Here is a 21,615-nt window from a genome sequence, read left to right on the forward strand (position 1 = left end):
ACTTTGTGCTGACAGCCAGCAGGTGCCAGGGAGCTCCCCAAAATGTCTTTTGCATTTGAGCTTGCCAGATCTACTCATTCCGCTCTCCCCCAGCTGTGCATCCCTCACAGCATCCTTCATCTGGAACCAGTGAAGGATGAGGTCAAAGAAAAACTCAGAAACCTGAAGTTTGTTTGGAATTTATTCCCTTCAACATTTCACACAGTTGAACAAATAATGTCTTGATTTCACAGCAACAGGAAAACCATGTGTTACAGAATTCCAAGACACACACACACCCCTAGAACAGAACAGGTCATAGAACAACTGCATAAATCCAAATCTTCCCAGAGGCTATACAGTGGAGACATGAAGCCTTTCTGAGCACTAATCACCTCACTTCAACATTCCTCTCACCAAGCTTATTTTATGCACCCTCCCTCACTTTCTCTGAGGGAAACCATCTCAGAATGGTCATTTCTTGGATTCCATGTTTCCAGAACACCAAGGATTTCAATTCTGCAATTACAAAAGAATCCAAACTCCCTCACACAAACTTGATACCGTTTTTAATAAGATACCAAACCGTTCAATGAAGCTCTTAAAGTGCCCAGAAAAATTCATATCGCCCTTCAGAATATACACATACAAACAACAAACAAATATTCCAGTGGCACAGCTCTACAGGTCTGAAAGCTTGAGAGGGAGGCAGAACTGGGAGCCCAGCTGCTCCCAAGGAAAAGTGTTCTTAGCAGGATCCAGCTCAGCACTTGGCTGTTTTGTACATCCCTCCGCAGGATTTTTCAGTCAGATGGAGGTCAGCTGCATCTTTAGATGCACTCTTTAGAACAAATAACCTTTGCCTTTCCAAACTTTCTGGTCTTCAGCGTGCTGGCCCCTCAGCATTCCACATTCCTTTATGCCAAAGCCACCCAAATCCTGATAAGAACACTGACGAGGAACATGATGGACTGGGAACAGTCGAGCACTTATCCTAACAGAGATTCCTGGCTTGCTATCAAGCAGTGATTCACTGGGCACTGAACCTAGGTCTTAAATTGGGCAACCCACACAACTACACACAGCTTCCAAAAATACAGGGTCTGGTTCTTAAGTCTGTATTTTAAATGTTCCTACAGAGAGAAAATAAATCTTGCCTCAGATCTCTTTGGAGGCGTATGGAACCCCAGGAAAGGGTTCAGTTTCATGTGCCATGTCCTGCAACACACACCACCAGGGCTCCTCCAAACAGAACAGGCAGTATTCAAGGCACAGCACCAGAGGAATTCTCTTTTCTGGAAGTTTATTTTGGAAGGTGAGGTGGCAGGAGGATGGGACATGGAAGTGTTTGTAAATGCACAGGTCAGTGGTTTGAAGTGAAAGAGAACAGGATTGCCACAGAAGGAGGTCGCTGCCATCTTCAAGAATGTAATGTTGAAAAGAGGCCAAATTAAAACAAGAACAAACCCCAAATGTGAATAATAATGAAAAGAAAGAAACAAGTGGAGGATTTTGTGGAGATGTGTTTGTTTGCACAAGCAAACAGCACTGCTTGGAGCTGAATCATTTCCACATGATCAGTACATGAGGAATCGTGGTTGTGAACAAGCGGCTTCCATCCATGCAGACATATACACAACATTGATTCGTACCTTGTTAGACACAGAAGTAGAACTGTGTGCAAAGTCTACTGGATGCATTCAGAAAGATTCAGTGTTTCACAGACAGTCAAGAATTTGGCTCAGATGATTTCCTCTCCAGGGCATGCCATTTAGAGGAAGCAGCCTCCCTTTTCTAGTTTCCCAAGTCAGCAAAAGAACTTCCTCGTGTAAAGTGCAGCTTTGCTCGCTATACACAGATTATTTGTCTAAGAGCCTACTGTGAAGGACTCCCTTCAGAACACTGCTCCCTGAAAACACTTAAGGCACATCCATAGGGAAATTTTTACCTTTTTACATTGCATACCTCTATCATACAATAGAAATTTCTGTGATGTTTGAAGCAGGAGACTCAGTGCCTCTAATTTGTATTGCACGTCTCAGTTTTGCACACTAAGGCTTGTATTTGGCTTCTTAAATCTTTCACAGGTCAACTAACTACTGCAAAGACCTCATTACTTGCCTTTTATTGCTGTACATGCTGAAGTATGAGTTTTCCTGGCAGATCTTTCCCTATTGCTGATAGGGACAGAAACATTTGGTGTGAGGTGGGAAACATCTTATAACAAAATTTCACTGGCTAAAGTCACCCCAAGGAGCATTATCAAAATGCTGACAGGGGCAAAGACTGTTCCAAGTCCATCTGTCAAGAAAGAGCTGAAAGTTGAGAAATATGTTCTTACAGACCTTTAGAACAAGAAGAACAGCATTTGGATCAAAGCACAACAAACCCTTATAAAGTACTGTAAATTATATTAAATAAAAATAAACCACACCACCAAAACACATCCAAGACACAGCAGATACAGGTTGTCAGAGGGAGAGACAGCTGGAAAGCAACGTTTGGAGGTTGGGTTTTCCCCACCCCCCTCTTGGCAATAGCAGCAGTTTTGGCACAGAGGTAAGTGCAGGAAACAGAGAAAACCAAGCAGACAAGGTACAGAAAAGGTTACAGAAACCACAAGCAGCATGCCACAGTACAGCAGGACCAAAAGCACAGCGTTCCCCAACTCCCCTTCCCTGGCGAGCTTATTGCCAAAAGCTCAAAAGCTTATTGCCACTTCCAAAACCAAAGCAGCTGATCTATGCTGCAAGAGCCAGTTTGACCATGCCCTCCCTGGTAACCGCCACAAAATGCTTCCTGGCAAAAACCTCCCCAAGAAAAGGGATTCTTGTTGACTGCTAAAAAAGAAATGAATCTCAACTGGCCTACTGCAGATTGGGCCTCGCAGCCATCATGGTTACAGTACAAGGGGCAGGCAAAACGCAATGAACGCCAGCTAAGGCTGCGGCCACTCAGTGAGGGACTCATCTTTAGCAGAGGTAACACGTGCCAATCAGGTTAGTACCACACCACAAGAAAGTGCTTGCTATTACCAATCTTACCTCAGCTGAAAAAAATGTGCTGAATGCTACACTGTGGTTGAAGAGATTTCAAGCATTAATCTGGCTAAAATTAAACAAACAGGTCAGATTTGGTGGCACTGCCAAAGAGACAGCGAGAGGAGTGGGAGACCCCAGGCAAGTGACATCCCTTTGGGATGTCATGGCAGCTAAAAAGCAGGCTTTGCATGAGTCACAAATCTCACTGAACAAGCACTTTGGCCCAACTCAGGGGCTACCATTTATCTCAGAGGTATGCCACTTTTTAAACAGTGGGGGTTTTGTCTTCTATCTGCTCTCACTGATTTTTTCTGCTATAGACCTTCCTGTTGCCTTCTAAGCTATCTTTCCATCTCAAAATAGCAAACTTGAGCACATTAACACTTCTTAATTAATCACTTTAGAGGCAACTTACACTTCACATCCAGATCTGCCTCACCGCTGAGGGACTGGCTTGGACCTGAGGCTGTGAAATTGCTACTGCAAAATTTCATTTGGTGGCACTTGCCTTAAGGGAGGTCAACTGTTTTCAGATGTATGACCTGTATTAGATGAATCTACCTGATGGTGAAGCAAAGCCTTAGAAACAAAGCTTCCTCTCAATCCCCATTTCAAACATGATTTTGCTTGTAGTGTTTGTCTACTCTAGTGAAAGCAGACTGTTTATAGTCTCTTAGGCAATTTAATGACTGCAAGAAAGCACACATGCAGACAGCTCAACATCAGGAGATGCAATCCTTTTGGCTATTAAGGAATAAATATCCTAATTTTCTATTGGTATTAGCAAGTTTGACAATTCAAGAGCTTGGTTTGCTTTATTCAGACCTTGCATAACTGTAAACACTTGGCAGGTTTCCTGATCTACCTACCCAGCAAGAACAGGAGCTACAGGCAGGTACCTACAGGACATGACTGTTAATGCTACCAGAGAACTGACCTGCCTTTAACAACACTGGCTTGGCCTTTGAAGCACATTGCATTTAGCTTCCTCCTGCTCCTTAATCCTTGTTAAGCCTGTAGTAGGCATACTTACTTCACAAAGAGAACAAAATCTTGTCCCCTAATGTCTTTTTCCTGGCAGAGAGGGGAGAACAGCAGAGCCACTGCTCACTCTTCTACCATTAAATGTACTTCTGTCATAGACACACAAGAATGCCCCACAGCCTTAAAGGTGCCCTAGCCTGACCAGCTGAGCTAATGTACCTTGAGCTAAAGCAGAGGAAGGAGCCTTGCTGCCAGCAATTGCTCTAATAAACTAATTTATACATAGCCAAACTCTTCCACTTCTCATCACCAATAGCTTCACTCCATAAACCACCTTATTCTCATATCCCTGTGCTCCAAAAAATGACTTCTTCCAGTTCTACACAAAACCTGCTGTGGTTTACCCATCTGTCCATAGCATTTGGGACATGTCCTTCTTCCATGTCTTTTTCCCTTTCCTCCAGTTTTGCCACATGGAAATTCCACACGAACCAAAGCTCAAACCGTGGAATTAACTACACTTCAATCATCACCTGTGCACACCAAGTTTCTGTCAGACTGCATACAGCTACAATCTCAGGAACACTTGTAAGAATAAGAAAGCAAAAGTCAATCAAACCCATGATTTTTGTTTGCCTGCATACCATTAATGCCTTTTCTCAGTTGTCACTGTGAAAACACTCTGTTCTCAGAGCATTCCTCTAGCTGTGTTCTTCTTTCTAAAAGCAGCTGATTTAGTTTAGTCTTGGAACAAATACTAGAAATCAGATTTCTCTCTTTTTCTGAGCACTTGGGGGCTGGACAAATAAGCATTTGGAGCACAGACACTTCTCCCATGTTAGAAGGAATTAGAATCTCAAGTCAAAAGGCAAAACTACTTCACAGTAAGACACACGTTCACCACCCCACTCCCAAAGCCACGGCCAGGAGCAGCACAGAGTCCACCAGTGAGGGAGAAGCACCATGACCGGCCAGCACCATGAAATTCAAGGGGATGAAGGAATCCGATCCCATTAGCTGGTAGACACCCGGGATTCCAATGGACACACAGTCCAGAGGTAATGGGATCATTCCCATTCAAGTACCAGATCAGTGAAGAGAAGCTTGGAAGAATGAGAAACCACACCCAGAATTCAAGCAAACACAGAAATCCAGTTTGTGAGCGACTTTTCACTTCAGGAGCGCTCTACTGCGTACCTTCCAGGGCTCTGTATCTGGGCCCACTCAGAGGAGACCCTCAACTGAGCATCTGTGTTTTCCTTGAATTCTTTCAGACAGTGTCCTTGAAAGAACTGAGAGCATCTAGGCCCCAAAGCCACAGTGCAAAATAACGGGTTGAAACTGTCACGTAACGCACAAAATTCACACGGCACCCCGAAAGAAAGGCATCACACGAGTTACAAAGCTCCAAGCTGGGTCACACGGATTCTCACTGCTCAGCAGGCTGCCCACAGAACTCCCCTAGCATCTGCACCAGCACTTCTGACTGGACATAGAGAAAGGGAACCCCAAAAGCCATCAGCTGACACATGAAAAAGGAGTCCAAAGGGTTCTGGGCTACCTGGTGCCCAATCGAGGCCACTGTGCTGTGCAGGCGCTGGCTCGCCAGCCTAACTCTGTCAAAGAGGCCGAGAGAGAACTGCACCACCCTGCCAAAGAAGGAAGCGGAGCTACCTGCGGCCCTCTCTGCTGAGGTGGGGATGGTATTTGCCCGTCCACTTCCATCACTTGCCATGGTGTCCTGCAGAGCTCCTTTGCTCTCCTGTAAGAATGTGGGGGAAATAAGATTAAAAATAGAAAATGCATCAGAAATACTTTTAGCCTTTTTTGTTTCCTCCTCCAGACTAGGTACTGAACACCCCGAATCAGGCAGACATGCCTCTCAATCAACCACCAAGTGCCTGAACCAAGTATGCTCCTTCCTGATTTATGGCTTTATTAAAGCTCTGAAAAACAAGCTGGCTATCCAGGAAAGCCAAAGCAGTAAGATCCCTAAAGGCTGCTCCTCTGAGAAATATGCATCATTTCCAGCCTTTGGTTTGCAGGAAGCATGGCACAAGTATTGGGATCCTCTATACTTCCAAAAAAGGAGGAGCACCGCTTCAGAGGGGACTAGTCAAACCTGAGAATCAGGTAGCAAAACAAGCACCACCACTACCACATTGTAATGCTTCCACTGCAACACTACAGGAAAAAGGACAGCCTTTCTTTTCATGCAGGTTCCCCCCAACACACAGAAAACCTTCAAAAATTAAGGCAGGTTTTCCTCATAGCCTCTGCAGGTGAGGTTGAACTCCAGGTTTCAAAGGACATGCACAAAAATTGTTTCATCTTAAGCAAAAAAAAACCCAAAGAAACAAAGCAAACCCAAAACTGGTAGCATTATTTATCTGGTCTCTGCATGGACTGGATGTGACAGCTGACAAGGAAGCAAATCAAAACACTGCTCTGAAGGGGACAGTACAGTATTTTATAGTACAAAACATGAAGTGCAAATTAAAAGGAACTGCTTTCAAATGAGATTTCTAGAACCACAAGCTCTCATGACAAAGCAACTGGATGCTCTCTGAATTCTCCTGCTTCCTGAAACAAGCACAGCATGTTTGATTTTTTTTCAAGGCCTATGAACATCACACATTAGATGAAAATAAGTTACCTTTCCTGACAGAGGACCCACTGCTGGCCTCTTCCTTTGAGCATAACCAGAGAGTCGGTAACAGTAGTGAGGCTTACAGTAGAATTTGCCTGCAGATGAGACAGGAATGTTGGTCAGCAGTGAGAACACAGCAGTTCAGCACTAGGTAAATGTCCATCTCCCTGCAACTTATTTTCTGCTGCCATTTCCATTGCTTCCTCCAGCTTCTTCACTACACACATGGAGGCAAACTCCAGCCCTCCCCTCTCCCCCTCCTAGTTAGCCTCCTTTCCATTGGGTGCCTGACAGTCATTTAGCTTAAAATCCCAGCAAACACCAAAGCAAAGCTGTGAGGCTTGTGTGGCATCACATGCTAACAATGCGGCAGTGTGCGAGGAACAAAGAAATCATCAGATGGAAAGCTGGCAGAAGCACTTTTGGAAAAAGCAAGAATGAATACAACCAGCAGAGGAAAGTGAGAGAGGCCAGCTTTAACTCCCAAAGAGCCACCTCTGCAGATGCACAGTGGCTACTTGTGGAAAGGGCCATCAGCTAAGAGCTCTTTCTCACAATTAAGACCTTTTGTGATACTACTGATTTAAACAACACCCCAGAATTCTAGATGGGTTTTCACTAGCACCTGAAGGCTGTCAGGAAGCCAAATCAGCACCAGTAACACAAAGACAATACAAGTGCTAACAGCAGCAAACTGATGGCTCTTAATTTTCCTCCAGGGTACCATTATCAGGGTATCCTGCTCGCTGTATCAGCCCATAGCATCCCCTGCTGCTACCCTATTCCTGCAGCTCTGTCCATGCATTTCCAGCCTACGTTCTGACCTTTGCCTCTTCCTCCAGTTTCTCTGGGTTGATATTGGCACAGTAGTTTGTTTTATGATGGAAAACCCTATCTTTTGAGAAGTCTCTGCTTAAAAAAACATTTCTTTACATTCACTCTTTCCAAAGTGCCTGAAGAAGAGCAACAACAGAGAAAGCTCTACATAAACATTCTCAGACATTGAAGGCTAAAAGCCAGACAGTGACTGCAGAACACTGCAGGATGCTCCTCAATCCAAAGAGCTAGATGAACAGCAGCAATGAGGATGTAGCTGTGTTCCTTTCTTCTCTCAAAGCAAGCCCAGAATGAGATATAAGCTAACTTTTCACAATGACACAGATTAGATAGGATACTATATATTTGTTTGGCCCTGTCTGTCAAACATACACAACTGTTAGGCATCTAATAATGCTTCAGAACCAACACGAAGCGTGGTGAAACTGAGCTTTGTGTTTGCTCCAGTGAGAACTATCTGGCCATGACTGCATACATAAACCTGCTTGCAGAGCAAATCACTAAATCTGGTGGCAAAAAAAACTGTTTCAGACAAAGCTGAAGAAGGAGCTTAGTCTGTTACTGCTAAGCAGAGTTGGATATTCAGCCACTTGGGAATGGCAAAACAACATCAGTGCTAAAAAGAAGAAAACTGCTTACCCCCAGCTTCGATTAGTGATGCAGATGCTGATCTCAAAACTACCATTGGCCCCTTTAAACTCACATGCCAAGTCTGCTGACCTTCTGGCCAAGGAATAATGAGTTTCTATTCATTACTCAGAGGCTGATTTGAGGATTCTACATTTCCTCAACTCTTAAGCAAGTCTATTAAAGTCATTATATAATGCATCACAAATACATAATTTTGGTTCTTTGCCCCCCTTATGCCTAGATGGTGTTTCCATGATCATTATTTTACCCAGTAGATGCAAAAATATTCTTTGTAGCTACATGCAGTAGTAGATGGCTACAAATTTTACAACAGTTTGATCTGCAGTAGAGTATTCTGGAGTTCCACCCTGGAATCATGGAATGGTAGAAGTTTGAAGGGACCTCCAGATATCGACTCCAACCCCCCCACCAAGGTAGTATCACCTAAGACACGTCACACAGGAATGTATCCAGATGGGTCTGGAAAGTCTCCAGAGAAGAAGACTCCACAACCTCACTGGGCAGCCTGCTCCAGGGCTCTGGCACCCTCACAATAAAGAAGTTTTTCCTCATATTGAGTTGGAGCTTCCTGTGTTCCAGTTTATATCTGTTGCCTCTTACCCTATCACAGGACACCCCTGAAAAGAGAGATCCTATGGCCTCTCAGTTGACAATTTTTACTTCATCTTTGCCTTGATGAGTGGGGAAATGGTCAGTACTAACACCTCTTTACACCATCCCTATCTGGAGTGGTATCCTTTCCATCTAACCACTCACTAGCTTTACATCATTTTGCACATATTCTTCTGCTGAGATAGGAGTAAAGATAAATGACAGCCCCAGAAGAAAATAAAGGCATATGTGGTGATGTAAATAAAGGCTCATCTGAGATAGTCTCTCATAATCCTTGTCCAGAAAACATGAAACTGATGTCAATCTCTGCTCAAGCCAAGAATGCAACACAGCTACACTGACAAGATCACTTTTCACATGGGATTTCAAATTCTTGTTCCCAGTGTGCACACTTTGTTAATAAATGGAGTTTGCTCTGTTGCTGGTTTCTCAGACTTGTTACATATGTCTGGCACCTCCCTCCATTCTTAGCATGTTAGAGTCTGTTAATGAATCAGCAGCAAGCTTTGTAACTGTATTCCTTCCGCCTCAGTCTATCAGATGCAGAAAGCAAGGGTCACTACTTAACCTTCAGTAACTACTTCAACAAAGCTTGCTCTATAACATTGACCTACCTCTATTTAACTTCAATGTTCTAATTGGAACTACATAAACACTGCCTGTGTTTGTAATGAGCTATTGTCACAGCCTCTGATTACAAAGATCCTGTTTCAGTACACCTACAATAAATGCAGAGTTGAACAGCTGTGATGTCTGCAAGAAGAAAAAGCTGACCACATTTGTTTCCAATGTATTATCTTAAGTATTATTAATCACTAAGGAGGGTCCTTGCTTGACAGTACTAAGAGGAAGACATGGAAGGACTTGGACCTAATGGAGTGGGTCCAGAGGAGGGCCACGAAAATGATCAGAGGGTTGGAGCACCTCTGCTACAAGGAGAGGCTGAGGAAGCTGGGGGTGCTCAGCCTGGAGAAGAGGAGGCTCTGGGGAGACCTAATAGCGACCTTCCGGTACCTGAAAGGGGCTATAAGAAGGATGGGGAGAGTCTGTTTGAAAGGCCTGGAGTGATAGGACAAGGGGCAATGGCTTCAAACTAGAGCAGATTTAGATTGGCTGTTAGGAACAGGTTCTTTACTATAAGGGTGGTGGAGCACTGGAACAGGCTGCCCACAGAGGTGACTGGGGCTCCATCCCTGAAGACAGTCAAAGGGAGACTCAACAGGGCTCTGGGCAATCTGATCTAGTTGGGGATGTCCCTGCTGACTGCAGAGGGGATTGGACCAGATGACCATTGGAGGCCCCTTCCAATCCAGCCCATTCTCTGAGAAGTAAGTGTCTAGCCTTCAAACTCAGGCTCTAAACTCTTTCAAACCCCCAACTGCTATTTCATAGTTTCATAGTTTCATTCAGGGTTGGAAGGGACCACAAGGATCATCTAGTTCCAACCCCCCTGCCATGGGCAGGGACACCCCACACTAGATCAGGCTGGACAGAGCCTCATCCAGCCTGCTCTTAAACACCCCCAGGGACAGGGCCTCGACCACCTCCCTGGACAACCCATTCCAGGGTTTCACCACTCTCATGGTGAAGAACCTCCTCCTCACATCCAGCCTGAATCTCCCCACCTCCAGCTTCATTCCATTCCCCCTAGTCCTATCACTACCTGAGATCCTGAGAAGTCCTTCCCCAGCCTTCCTGTAGGCCCCCTTCAGATACTGGAAGGCGACAATTAGGTCACCTCGGAGCCTTCTCTTCTGCAGACTGTACAGCCCCAACTCCTTCAGTCTGTCCTCATAGGAGAGGTGCTCCAGCCCTCTGATCATCCTCGTGGCCCTTCTCTGGACACGTTCCAGCACCTCCACATCCCTCTTGTAATAGGGGCTCCAGAACTGGACACAGTACTCCAGGTGGGGTCTCACCAGGGCTGAGTAGAGGGGGAGGATCACCTCCCTCGACCTGCTAGCCACACTTCTCCTGATGCAGCCCAGGATCTGATTGGCTTTGCGGGCTGCAAGTGCACACTGAGAGCTCCTGTTGAGCTTTTTGTCCACCAGCACCCCCAAGTCTCTCTCCTCAGGGCTATCCTCCAGCCAGTCACTGCCTAGCCTGTATTTGTGCCTGGGATTGCCTCGACCCAGATGCAGGACCCTGCACTTGCTCTTATTGAACTTCATGAGGTTGGCCTGTGCCCACCTCTCCAGCCTGTCAAGGTCCCTCTGGATGGCCTCCCTTCCCTCCAGCGTGTCTGCTGCACCACACAGCTTGGTGTCATCAGCAAACTTGTTTCTTTACATTCTAGCAGCTGTTCCTATGTTGAACCAATTCCTCCCAGCTCACTTTGCTGACCTGGCCACAGGACCCCCAGACAGTTCGAGAAGTGAGCCTTGCTCTGTTCCCTAACGCAAAGCAAAGAGTTGGAATCGCAAGATGGACTTCCAGGGCAGGGAAGAGACTTGTGCCAGAAGGGAGTGTCCCTTACCATCCTCAATGTCATAGGCATAAGACGAGAGGCGCAGAGTGGTGGCACAGTATTCACACTTGAAGCAGCTGCGGTGGAAGAACTTCCCTTCGGCGCTCAGCCGTTCCATCACGTAGACCCGCTTGCGGCAGAAGTAGCAGACGTCACTGCCCCCCAGGTTTTGGGGGAACTCCTTCTTGAGCGAGCCCTAGGCAGAAACAGGCACAGCTAAATTTGTGTGTGTCCAGCCTTGCACCAAGGCTGCACAGTCCTATTTCCTGTTTCTTTAGCTGGATACAGGAGCATCGGGTGCTGAGGTTCTTTCACATGTGAATGCTGCAGTGGCTGGACATAGTTCATAGTTTTAACCAGGCTGTCACAAAGCTAACCTCATTGTCCAGGGAGGAAGAGAATAGAATAGAATTAACCAGGTTGGAAGAGATCTTTGAGATCATCAAGTCCAACCTATCACCCAACACCATCTGATCAACTAAACCATGGCAACAAGCACCCCATTCAGTCTCTTCTTAAACACCTCCAGGGATGGTGACTCCACCACCTCCCTGGGCAGCACATTCCAATGGCCAATCTCTCTTTCTGGGAAGAACTTCTTCCTAATATCCAGCCTAAACTTCCCCTGGCACAGCTTGAGACTGTGTCCTCTTGTTCTGGTGCTGCTTGCCTGGGAGAAGAGACCAACCCCCACCTGGCTACAACCTCCCTTCAGGGAGTTGGAGACAGAAATAAGGTCTCCCCTGAGCCTCCTCTTCTCCAGGCTAAACAACCACATTTCCCCCAGCCTCTCCTCACAAGGCTGTGCTCCAGACCCCTCCCCAGCCTTGTTGCCCTTCTCTGGACATGCACAAATGTTTCAATATTCTTCCTAAATAGAGGAGCCCAGAACTGGACACAGGACTCAAGGTGTGGCCTAACCAATACAGAGTACAGGGCACAATCACCTCCCTGCTCCTGCTGGCCACACTGTTCCTGATGCAGGCCACGATGCCATTGTCCTTCTTGGCCACCTGGGCACACTGCTGGCTCATGTTCAGCCTACCATCAACCACTACTCCCCAGGTCCCTCTCTGCCTGGCTGCACTCCAGCCACTCTGACCCCAGCCTGTAGCACTGCATGGGGTTGCTGTGGCCAATGTGTGGCACCCAGCACTTGGATGTGTTAAATCATATGTCATGCCCTTGGACTCTGCCCACCTGTCCAGCCTGTCAAGGTCCCCCTGCAGAGCTCTCCTACCCTCTAACAGATCAACTCCTGCCCCCAGCTTGGTGTCCTCTGCAAATTTACTGCTGATGGACTCAATGCCCTCATCCAGATCGTCAATAAAGATATTGAACAGGATCTCTGGGGGGACACCACAAGGAAGGTCCTAGAGATGCCATGCCTGCTCTGAAGAGTGGACACCGGTTCTATTAATGATGACCTTGAAACACCTGACTAAAGGAGGCATATAATGGAAATCCAAGACCATTAGAAATCCCTCAAATGGCAATTCTTACTCCTGCATTACAAAACTCAGTACCTCCTCCTGAAAGCAGTGATGCAGAATTAGCCCCCATGGATCAAGCACATCTTCCTAACTATAATGAGGACTGTACATTTTTTGTGTACAAGCCTTGGATGCTGAGGTTAGATTAATCCATTTTGCAAGGAAAAGGAGGAGAAAAGTGAGGGTGGATGGAGACAAGGGAAGGAAAACTTTCACAAAGCTACGACAGATTCCATCAGCGGCAGTAACAACTGGACACTCACAATACTTCAGCTCTACAGCACATCTAATCACAAGCACACATCATCTGCTGTACATCATCTTACCAGTTCCTTCTTGTCTAGAAGGGTTTTGGGTTGCTCTTTCCTTTGAAGCTGATTGGCTATCTGCTCAGCCAATGAGCTCACTCCGCCTGTGTACATCTTTATATACTTCTACCAGGTGGATGGAATAAAACAACAGTGAAGTGAGAAAGGAAAGAATAAACAAAATCAAATTAAGAAATGACTGATATGACAATAGGTTAGGAGGTGAAAGGTGCAGGGAGGTCAAACCATGCCAAGACAAGTGACAAGTAACAACAGTAAAGCTAGTGCCATCTGACATCACCAGCGCACTCCGAACCAAGAGCCACCAGGTGCTCTGGAAACCCTGTGACGATGAATCAAACAGGTCTGATTTTCACTCGTGGGGTATTTGGCACCTGGAAACCTGAGCGTTGGCACTTCTCAGGCATGGCCAATGACAGGTTAAGATCTTAGGTTCCAGGCAACATTGGCATCAGAAACAAAGATCCTCTAGAAGACAGGTTACACAGAATAATGCAGCACGCTGCTCACAACAGTGTATGAAATGCACTCAGCAACGGGAAAGAAGTCATTTACAGAGCATTCACAGAGCAGGGAGAAGTCCTCAGTGATTCAAAAATATGAGTTTTTCCAATGCTAAAAACACAGAAAGTTTTACATGGGAAAAGATGGCAAGAGTCTCATCCAACACATTAAAGACATACTTGCATACATCTGGGACACAGAGGTGTTCAACCGGGAACATGGCTTTTCTCCATCATGGGTATTGACTGACTCCAGAACTTTGGGTATCTATAAACCCTCCAGTACACCACGAAATCTAGGCAGGTTGGCTGTTTCATTTTGTACCCTCTAAGGTGTGTTTGCAAGCCAAGTTCAGTCACATCAGGAGTGGACAAAGTGTTTCACACGGGAAATACAATCATTGCAGTAATTACATGGTTAAGCAAATTATGTGGTTGCATCCATGTTAGCTCAAATCACACAGCAAACGTCACATATTTCACCCAGAGCAGCAAGGAGCACATCAAGCACTTTTCCTTTTCCAGACTAGGAAGCATTATGAATGTTTTTAGCAGGAGTTCCCTCAGCAAATGAAAGATCAGAGACACTGTCGTTTCTGGCACGTGTAAAATGGATAACAGCTTTCTGAAGGAAAGGACTAAAGCTGCATCTCAAGACTCCCTTGACTCAGAGAGCAGAACTTGTTTGAAGCACACTAATTATTTCCCACAATTACTGAGAAAGCACCAAGCTCATGCATGTGGTTATTGGCCTCTTAGAAATGTTTATGGCCTTCACCTGTTTAAAGAAAGCATCACAAGACCTGAAATTCACTGCAAAATGGGAGGCACTTTGAGGGGACCAACAATCGTTGAAAATGGAGTGCTCAGCCACCAGAGATTACTGCTGTGATCACTGAAGCCCTAACTCCTTAGTGCCACTGAAGTAATGAGGGTTTATTTCTACCCAGAAACTTGCACCTTCCTACTAATTCCACCCTAAAATGCAGAGCACTCACAATTATAACATAAGCAAGAAAACACAATTTGCCTTTCAGCATTTTTCAGCTTCCACATTCTTCCTCAGCTAGTGTGCACACAGGTACGTGCAGTCACCCTTTAATGTCATATCTGGATCTATATCTATATCATGTCAGATATTACATTTTAAATGGTGCCCCCTGGAAATATTTTCTTCAGCATTGATCTTTAATTGGCACTCATAATCATTTGTCCAAGAGCTTCCCATTTTCCTTTCCTTTCCTCAGGCTGGAGGTGAGGAGGAATTTCTTTACCATGAGAGTGGTGAAGCCCTGGAATGGGTTGTCCAGGGAGGTGGTTGAGGCCCTGTCCCTGGAGGTGTTTAAGGCCAGGCTGGATGAGGCTCTGGGCAGCCTGATCTAGTGTGGGGTGTCCCTGTCCATGGCAGGGGGGTGGGAACTAGATGATCCTTGTGGTCCCTTCCAACCCTGACTAATACTATGATACTGACACTATGATACTTAAAAGACCAGAAACCTTTGAGGCTTTTTAAGGTTTTCTTAAAGGCCTGCTCAAGCTTTTCCATGGCAAACCCTTTCTTTGAGCTGATCTAGTTTTCCACTGAACAAGTTTTGATTTGAAACCTTCATCCACCCTTAAACACAGATGCTTCAGGATCTTTATGTTTCCACCAGCACATATGAAGTTCCCTGCTTAAAAAGAGATTATGCTAATCTCAACTCTCAATACCTTAGACCATTTGGTGGGGAAAATGTAATTGCTGAATTTTTGATTTGAGGTTCTGTGTTTGTTTTGCTTTTTCCCCTCCTACACATAACATCTGGCCTAATACTGGGTTTGAAATGAAGCATTTTGTTTCCTCCTGTTAGAAAAAACCCTTGAATGCTGTAAAACTCTTCGACATTTGCAAGAGCAGGCAATGAACCCGCTTCAGCTTCAGTGAAATCAAGATCCTGCTGTTTACCTATGACAACTGCAACTAGTTCAAATTCCCAGGGATTTTCCAGAAAGCCAATGTACTTATTTCATGCTGTCCACGAAGCACATCTGCACAAATGCATTCTGTATGTTTGGCCCAAGATCTCCACCAGAAAAAAAGCAGCAAGCTAAACAAGAATAGCTTTACTGCAAAGCCAGAAGGACTCTCAGTGCTCAGAACTCCTGAGATGTACCACAAGCTTTTTATTCACACCAAGCATTCGATACATTTGGATTCAAACTGCTTTGTGCCTGACAAATAACCAAGCTCTGCCTCCCTCCGTCTCCTCACTTGTGCAACAATATGCACGGACATTGCATTTTGCAGGTGAAGCATTGCAAGCCTAGCCACGTCTTGTGGGGTGTCCTCGGCTGGTGGGACCAGGGTGCAGCAAGCAGACACAGCTGAGTGCACCTTGCAGCATTCAGGCTCGTGCTACCTGTCGAAGAAAGTCAGATGAAGGTGAAGAAGGACGATTAGAAGAACGGAGGCTAAGAGACAGCTCCCACTGGTCAACAAAGAATCGGCGAGACGGTTCAGTCTCAGGCTATAAAATAAAATACAAGAATCACAACAATCACACATGGCTGCAGGAAGAAGGGCAGAAAACAAGAAAACTTCAGGCTCCTCTGCCCACCATCACAAAAAGATTTGCCTAAAATCATAGAACTGTTTCAGTTGGCAAAGGCCTTTCAGATGGAGTCCAACCATTAGCTAACTCTTAGAGGCTCTCGTAGGAAAACTTGGAGAAACATCTCCAATGTATCTTCACTTTCTCCCTAGTGAGGCAGAGTAAGCTCCTCTTAATTTGTTCTTTATTAAGTTTTAAGTTATTCAGGACCATTTGGAAGCAGTTACCTACTTCCACACATCTCCAACCTCCTGTAACCCAACCAAGCCACTGGCAAAGATCCCAAGCCAATTTCCTCTGCTCCTCCTGTATTTCCCACTGTTCTGTATTACTGGCCCAGGGCACTAAGATCATATTGCATTCCCTGTGAGACCTCTTCTACATTTTGACTGCATAACCCAAAAGCCTGCTCTCCCTGGGGACAGAAGAGAAAGAAATCAACCTGTATAAAATGGCAGTAATTAGCAGCAAATTTCCACCCTAAAATTTACTGGAAGTAGATGGGAAGCATCACACTAAAAATACTAAAACAATAAACAACCTGAAAATGGGAAACCATAAATCCCAAAATGAGAATCTGCATCATCCTGAAACTGGCTCCTCACAGGAGAACTAAAAATTGAGTCTTCCAGCAAACCACTCTCATGTCTATGGCTCATTCTGCCCAGCACCTGGGAAATACTTCACACAGGGGGCAAAAAACAAAACAAGAGCTGGAAGTATCAGACAAATAGCTCCTGAAGAAACTGTGAATCCCTAGAAATCAATAGCCTGGAAAGCCAAATTATTCAAATGTTAACTATTTAGCTCTCTTTTAGAAGAAAATCATGGGTTAGTTCTAAAGGGGGAAATGAAGTTGTGTAGCTGCGTGGCCCGTGGAAGCAGCTGCTTCCAGCCACTTAAAATGGGCGAGCTTGAAGAGTAAAGCCAGTGGACAAATGGCAGAAGACCCTGGCTTTCACAACTTAAAAAAACCCAGTTGTTTGCTTTATGCACAAATTTTCTTTGCTGAAGATCATCATCATTTAATGAAATCTCTTTTCTGAAACTGCCTCTCTTTGCCAAGCCTCCTCCTCTCCCTAATACGTTCTTGTTTTCTTCCTTGAAGTCCTACATCACAAGCTATCACTGCCCACAGTGTTCCAACAGGTTTCCTCTCTTTCCTCTCCACCCTACCCACTTTCCTTTCCTCTACTTTGTGTTCTCCAGTTTCCCTCCTTAATTCCACTCTGTATAGAAACTAGACAGTTCAAAGAATAATTATCCTCTCTCCACCTTAATGCTGTTAATATTTTCCACCCTCCAAGGGGAGTTAAAAAATCCTAGACAGCAACAAAAGGTCTGTTAGAAATAGGCTTTGGTCTAGAAATTTATCTCTCTATTGTAATTTCAACTGAGTAAAACATGCACATGAGCACACTGTCCTTGGATCATGCTCAAGATCTCTGGAACATGTCCAGAGAAGGGCCATGAGGATGAGCAAAGGGCTGGAGCTCCTCTCCTATGGAGACAGACTGAGGGAGTTGGGGTTGTTCAGTCTGGAGAAGAGAAGGCTCCCAGGAGACCTTCTTGTGGCCTTCTAGTATCTGAAGGGGGCTACAAGAAAGCTGGGGAAGGACTTTTGAGGGTGTCAGGGAGTGGTAGGACTAGGTGGAATAGATCCAAGCTAGAGGAGGGGAGAGTTAGATTAGATGTTAGGAGGTTCTTCCCCATGAGGGTGGTGAGAGACTAGCACAGGTTGCCCAGGGAGGTGGTGGAAGCCTCATCCCTGGAGGTTTTTAAGGCCAGGTTGGATGTGGCTGTGAGCAACCTGCTGTAGTGTGAGGTGTCCCTGCCCATGGCAGGGGGGTTGGAACTGGCTGATCCTTGAGGTCCCTTCCAACCCTGCCAATTCTGTGGTTCTGCGATCTTCAGCTGTGTTGATTAACAAATAGGTGCTAATCTGTTTAAAAGATACTTATTCAGTCTCTCATAGTTTCTTCTGTGTCTCCAAATGCTGTATCAAATCCAGACAAAGGTTCACTCTTCCTTCCTGGAGAATAAGCTTCACTGACTTCACCAGCAAAGACAACATCCCCATAAAACAGCAATGAAAAGTGACCTAGATGCGACAGATTTCCTTTTGGTATGGGCTTGGAAGTTAAGTACACCAGCACCAGGTCTTGGGCTATTTTATCTTCCAGCCCAAGAAGACAGCTTGATTTTAGGTGGTTAACTCATAACAATAAGTTATGAAAAACAATTACTGATGTAGCTGGTGTCTCCCTAAAGCACACTTCATTGTGCCAGATGCCGTGGAGGGTAAGTGAAAACAGGGATGGGGCAAGCAAGTAGAAACTGAAGATACCACTGATCAAACTGAGGTGCTTCCATGTACCAAAAGCTCACACTGGCAAGAAAATGAAGTACAAAACCAAACCAAAAGTGTAGACTGGAATTAAAAATATATGCAGAGGCTGCCAACTCTACCGTTGGAAATAAGTACACAGGAAGTACGGACACAAAAGTAGTACTTCAGAGCCAGGAGTTATGCTTGGAAAAGGCAAGTGTTCTTGTCTCCAGAAGTAAGTAAAAGGTTTTGAGCAACTGAGTGGTAAACAATCACTGTGAGGTAACTTCATCTCCAGCAGGCCAGCTGGTTTCCAGCACGTGCTCTGAAGCTTGGGGGCTGTTTTGTACCTTACTCTTTATATTGTGTTTTGAGAACCAGAAGTGCTGTCGTTCATCAAACAAGGAGACAGTTAAGACTGGGCAAGTGGGATAAAAATACTGCACAAAATAGACTTGGCAGTGTCTTTTGGACCCCATGACTGTACAACAGTGGTCATTGTGTTTTGCTGAAGCATTTCTATCCCTCTGATCCTTAAGGTCCCTTCCAACCCTAACAATCCTCTGGTTCTACGATACCACGTCACCAGTACCCAGAATCCCACACTGATCCGGGACACCAGACAGGCAGGGCTGTAGTCACCTGATGCCTCACTGCAGGTCTGGACTCCAGGAGGGCAGCCAGCTGACATGCCCTTTGCTCAACATTATCAGGCACTTGGTCATCAGAAAATAAACGAGGAGATCTCTGTGAGATGAGGAAGGAGGAAGTGAACAAATCATCAAAAAAAAAAGACCCAAGAGAAACAGACACCAAGATGCCAGGCAAAAGGCAGAGAAATTCACATGCAGAACAGGAAGGAGCTCCCATGTGAGGGCTGGTTTTATTCCAAGTGTCTGCTCTCCCAGTCAAGTGCTAAGTTTTGACCCTCAAAGGCTGAGAGCAAATAGTTGAATCAGTCCTTATTCAGAACTCTCCCACCTAGGACTGTTGCAGCCACAATCAAAACAAGCACATGGCCTGCCTCCCTGACATTGCCATGTAGAAAGACCCAAACAAAATACAAGGGGGTGAAAATACAAAAAAAATACAACCAACCAACCCCCCCACCCAAAAACACCCCCCCACAAAAAAACCACCCACCCAACACCAAACTTCCCCCTCCCCCTGAGCTTTACCATGCACACACGAGTCTATTTGCCATGTAACTGCACCAGAGGTCTTGATTCTCAGTGATTTCCTCTACATCTCTAAACCAGTCCCTACTTGTGCTTCTCATCTTTTGTGCACAGAAACACATGTTTTCAGGCTAATGTACTTCACCTGAAGAATTACTTTGTTTGCTTAAAGATGTTGGTACATGAGAAGTGACTGCTGTACTTACCAAAGAGAGGATGTTTAATCAGCCTGCGCTGTGGAAGTGCAGCAAAAGCAAAGCACAGCAAAATCAAACTAATGGTGGAAGCTGCCAGTTTTACTTCTGCAGCTTCACTGTCCTACTTGTTCTTACTGCACTGCCATCTCAGCACATCCCAGGCAGAATATTTGACACCTCTGCTATTCTGGCCTTTCATATCAAACTGGTGTGTGCTGCACTTACCGACATGAATAAAAGAAGCCAGGGCCTATGGCCTGCTGGACAGGACAGAGGTATCACTTGAGAGATCACTCAGAATTCAGCTGATTCATTTGCTGGGTTCAGAAGGAAATGGGGGCCAGGAAACACAAGTATGTGTATGAAGAAACCTCAGGCTTGATTTCTCCAGCATGCCAGGGTGCTGCTACACGTTGCTAACTGCCCTCCAAAGCAGCACAGAAAAGTGGGTTCACACTCATTTCTGAGAAACACTTTTCCCATTCAGAGGCATTAATAGCACTCCCTACTTTCAGCTGCTTTCTGGTCCACCTACTCCTTCCTACTAGATCATTTGCACTAAAACTAGGGCCTATTCTAAAGCTGTGGGCTTCTGTGTCACTGCAGACACATGCTCATTCATTTTCTACTGCCTGTCAGAAAACATTCAGCCCACAACAGGCTTTTGTTAGAACACACTCTGAAAGTTCCAACAGTTTTATAACTGTTGTAGCAGTTATGACTTAATTCAAAGCCTTTACTGGAATGTCAACTAATTTGTCAATATGAATTGGAACCAACCAATTCTTTTCAGTGCCTTTTTATTTTTGCCATGGTTCAGTATAATACTGAGCCATTCAGACAGACTGTTGGTTATATCCTTGTTAAGAAGGCTTCAAAGGCTCTATACTAAATAATGCCTCACCATTTTCCCTTCTCCTTTGGCCTGTAGGAGGCAGGATGGAATGCCAGTTGTTTAACCATCCAGAAAGCAAGCAGTGAGAACAACGCAACCGTGTTTGCATGGATTAGCACAAAACATAACTCTCCTTGTTCTGCACAGCCACAGCATACTTCACTAAGAAGGTGTAAGAGAGAAAGGAGCATGGGAAGAGCACAAGTGCTACATCTAATGGCAAAATCAAAGCATATAGCAAACTGTTGCTGAAGGCTGGTTATGCATTTATGTGGGCATCACACAGAAACAATCCCACCTCACTGACTGCCAGCAATGCCAGCGTGTTAACAGCAGCATTAGGGTGTGTTTCACTACCCAGTCCATTCACACCCACCAAAGCCTTGTGTCATCAGTATCCATGCCATTTGTTCATGCTCTTTACCCTCTCCTGCCTGGGACTCTCCTCCCCACGACAGTCAGCGCCAGGTTCCCTGTTTCTCTGCAGACGACAAAGGATGATCTTAATAACATAAACCAACTCCAGAGGCCAAACAGCTGAATTTTCTGATGATGCAGGCAGAAAAGAGGCTAGAACGATGGCAGAGCAGCTTATTAAGAATATTCTAAACCTGGCAATAATTTGGCTTCTGTAGGGAGCTGTTAAAAAACATCTCAGTAAAATACAACAGAGCACCACAACCTAAAGAAATTAGTACAGTCAAGGTGGTCAGACACTACTTATAACTCCTACTGTGGTGTTAGATCAAAGAAAGGAAATGGAAAGGTTTAAAAGAAGTGGCAAAATGAATGCATTAGAAGTGCAGAGGTACAGGCTTTAAAAGACATAAGGGCAGCAAGAACACAGATCGGTCTGACAAGCTACAAGAGCTCGGC

At 45.2% G+C, this 21,615-nt stretch overlaps 1 protein-coding gene across 1 annotated transcript in view; it reads right to left on the reverse strand.

Moving 5' to 3' along the window:
• Window positions 1-21,615, reverse strand: part of MICAL3 (microtubule associated monooxygenase, calponin and LIM domain containing 3) — a 219,649-nt gene that overhangs the window by 82,145 nt on the left and 115,889 nt on the right. Inside the window, 7 exon segments of the mRNA XM_068141849.1 lie at window positions 5,679-5,766; window positions 6,661-6,749; window positions 11,234-11,420; window positions 13,044-13,151; window positions 15,949-16,056; window positions 19,112-19,216; window positions 21,164-21,220. Coding sequence (XP_067997950.1) covers window positions 5,679-5,766; window positions 6,661-6,749; window positions 11,234-11,420; window positions 13,044-13,151; window positions 15,949-16,056; window positions 19,112-19,216; window positions 21,164-21,220 — 742 coding nt within the window.

Source organism: Melanerpes formicivorus, unplaced genomic scaffold (assembly GCF_026170545.1).
Source record: "Melanerpes formicivorus ecotype bairdi unplaced genomic scaffold, bMelFor1.0.p_v2 SCAF_8, whole genome shotgun sequence".
Lineage (NCBI taxonomy): Eukaryota > Metazoa > Chordata > Aves > Piciformes > Picidae > Melanerpes > Melanerpes formicivorus.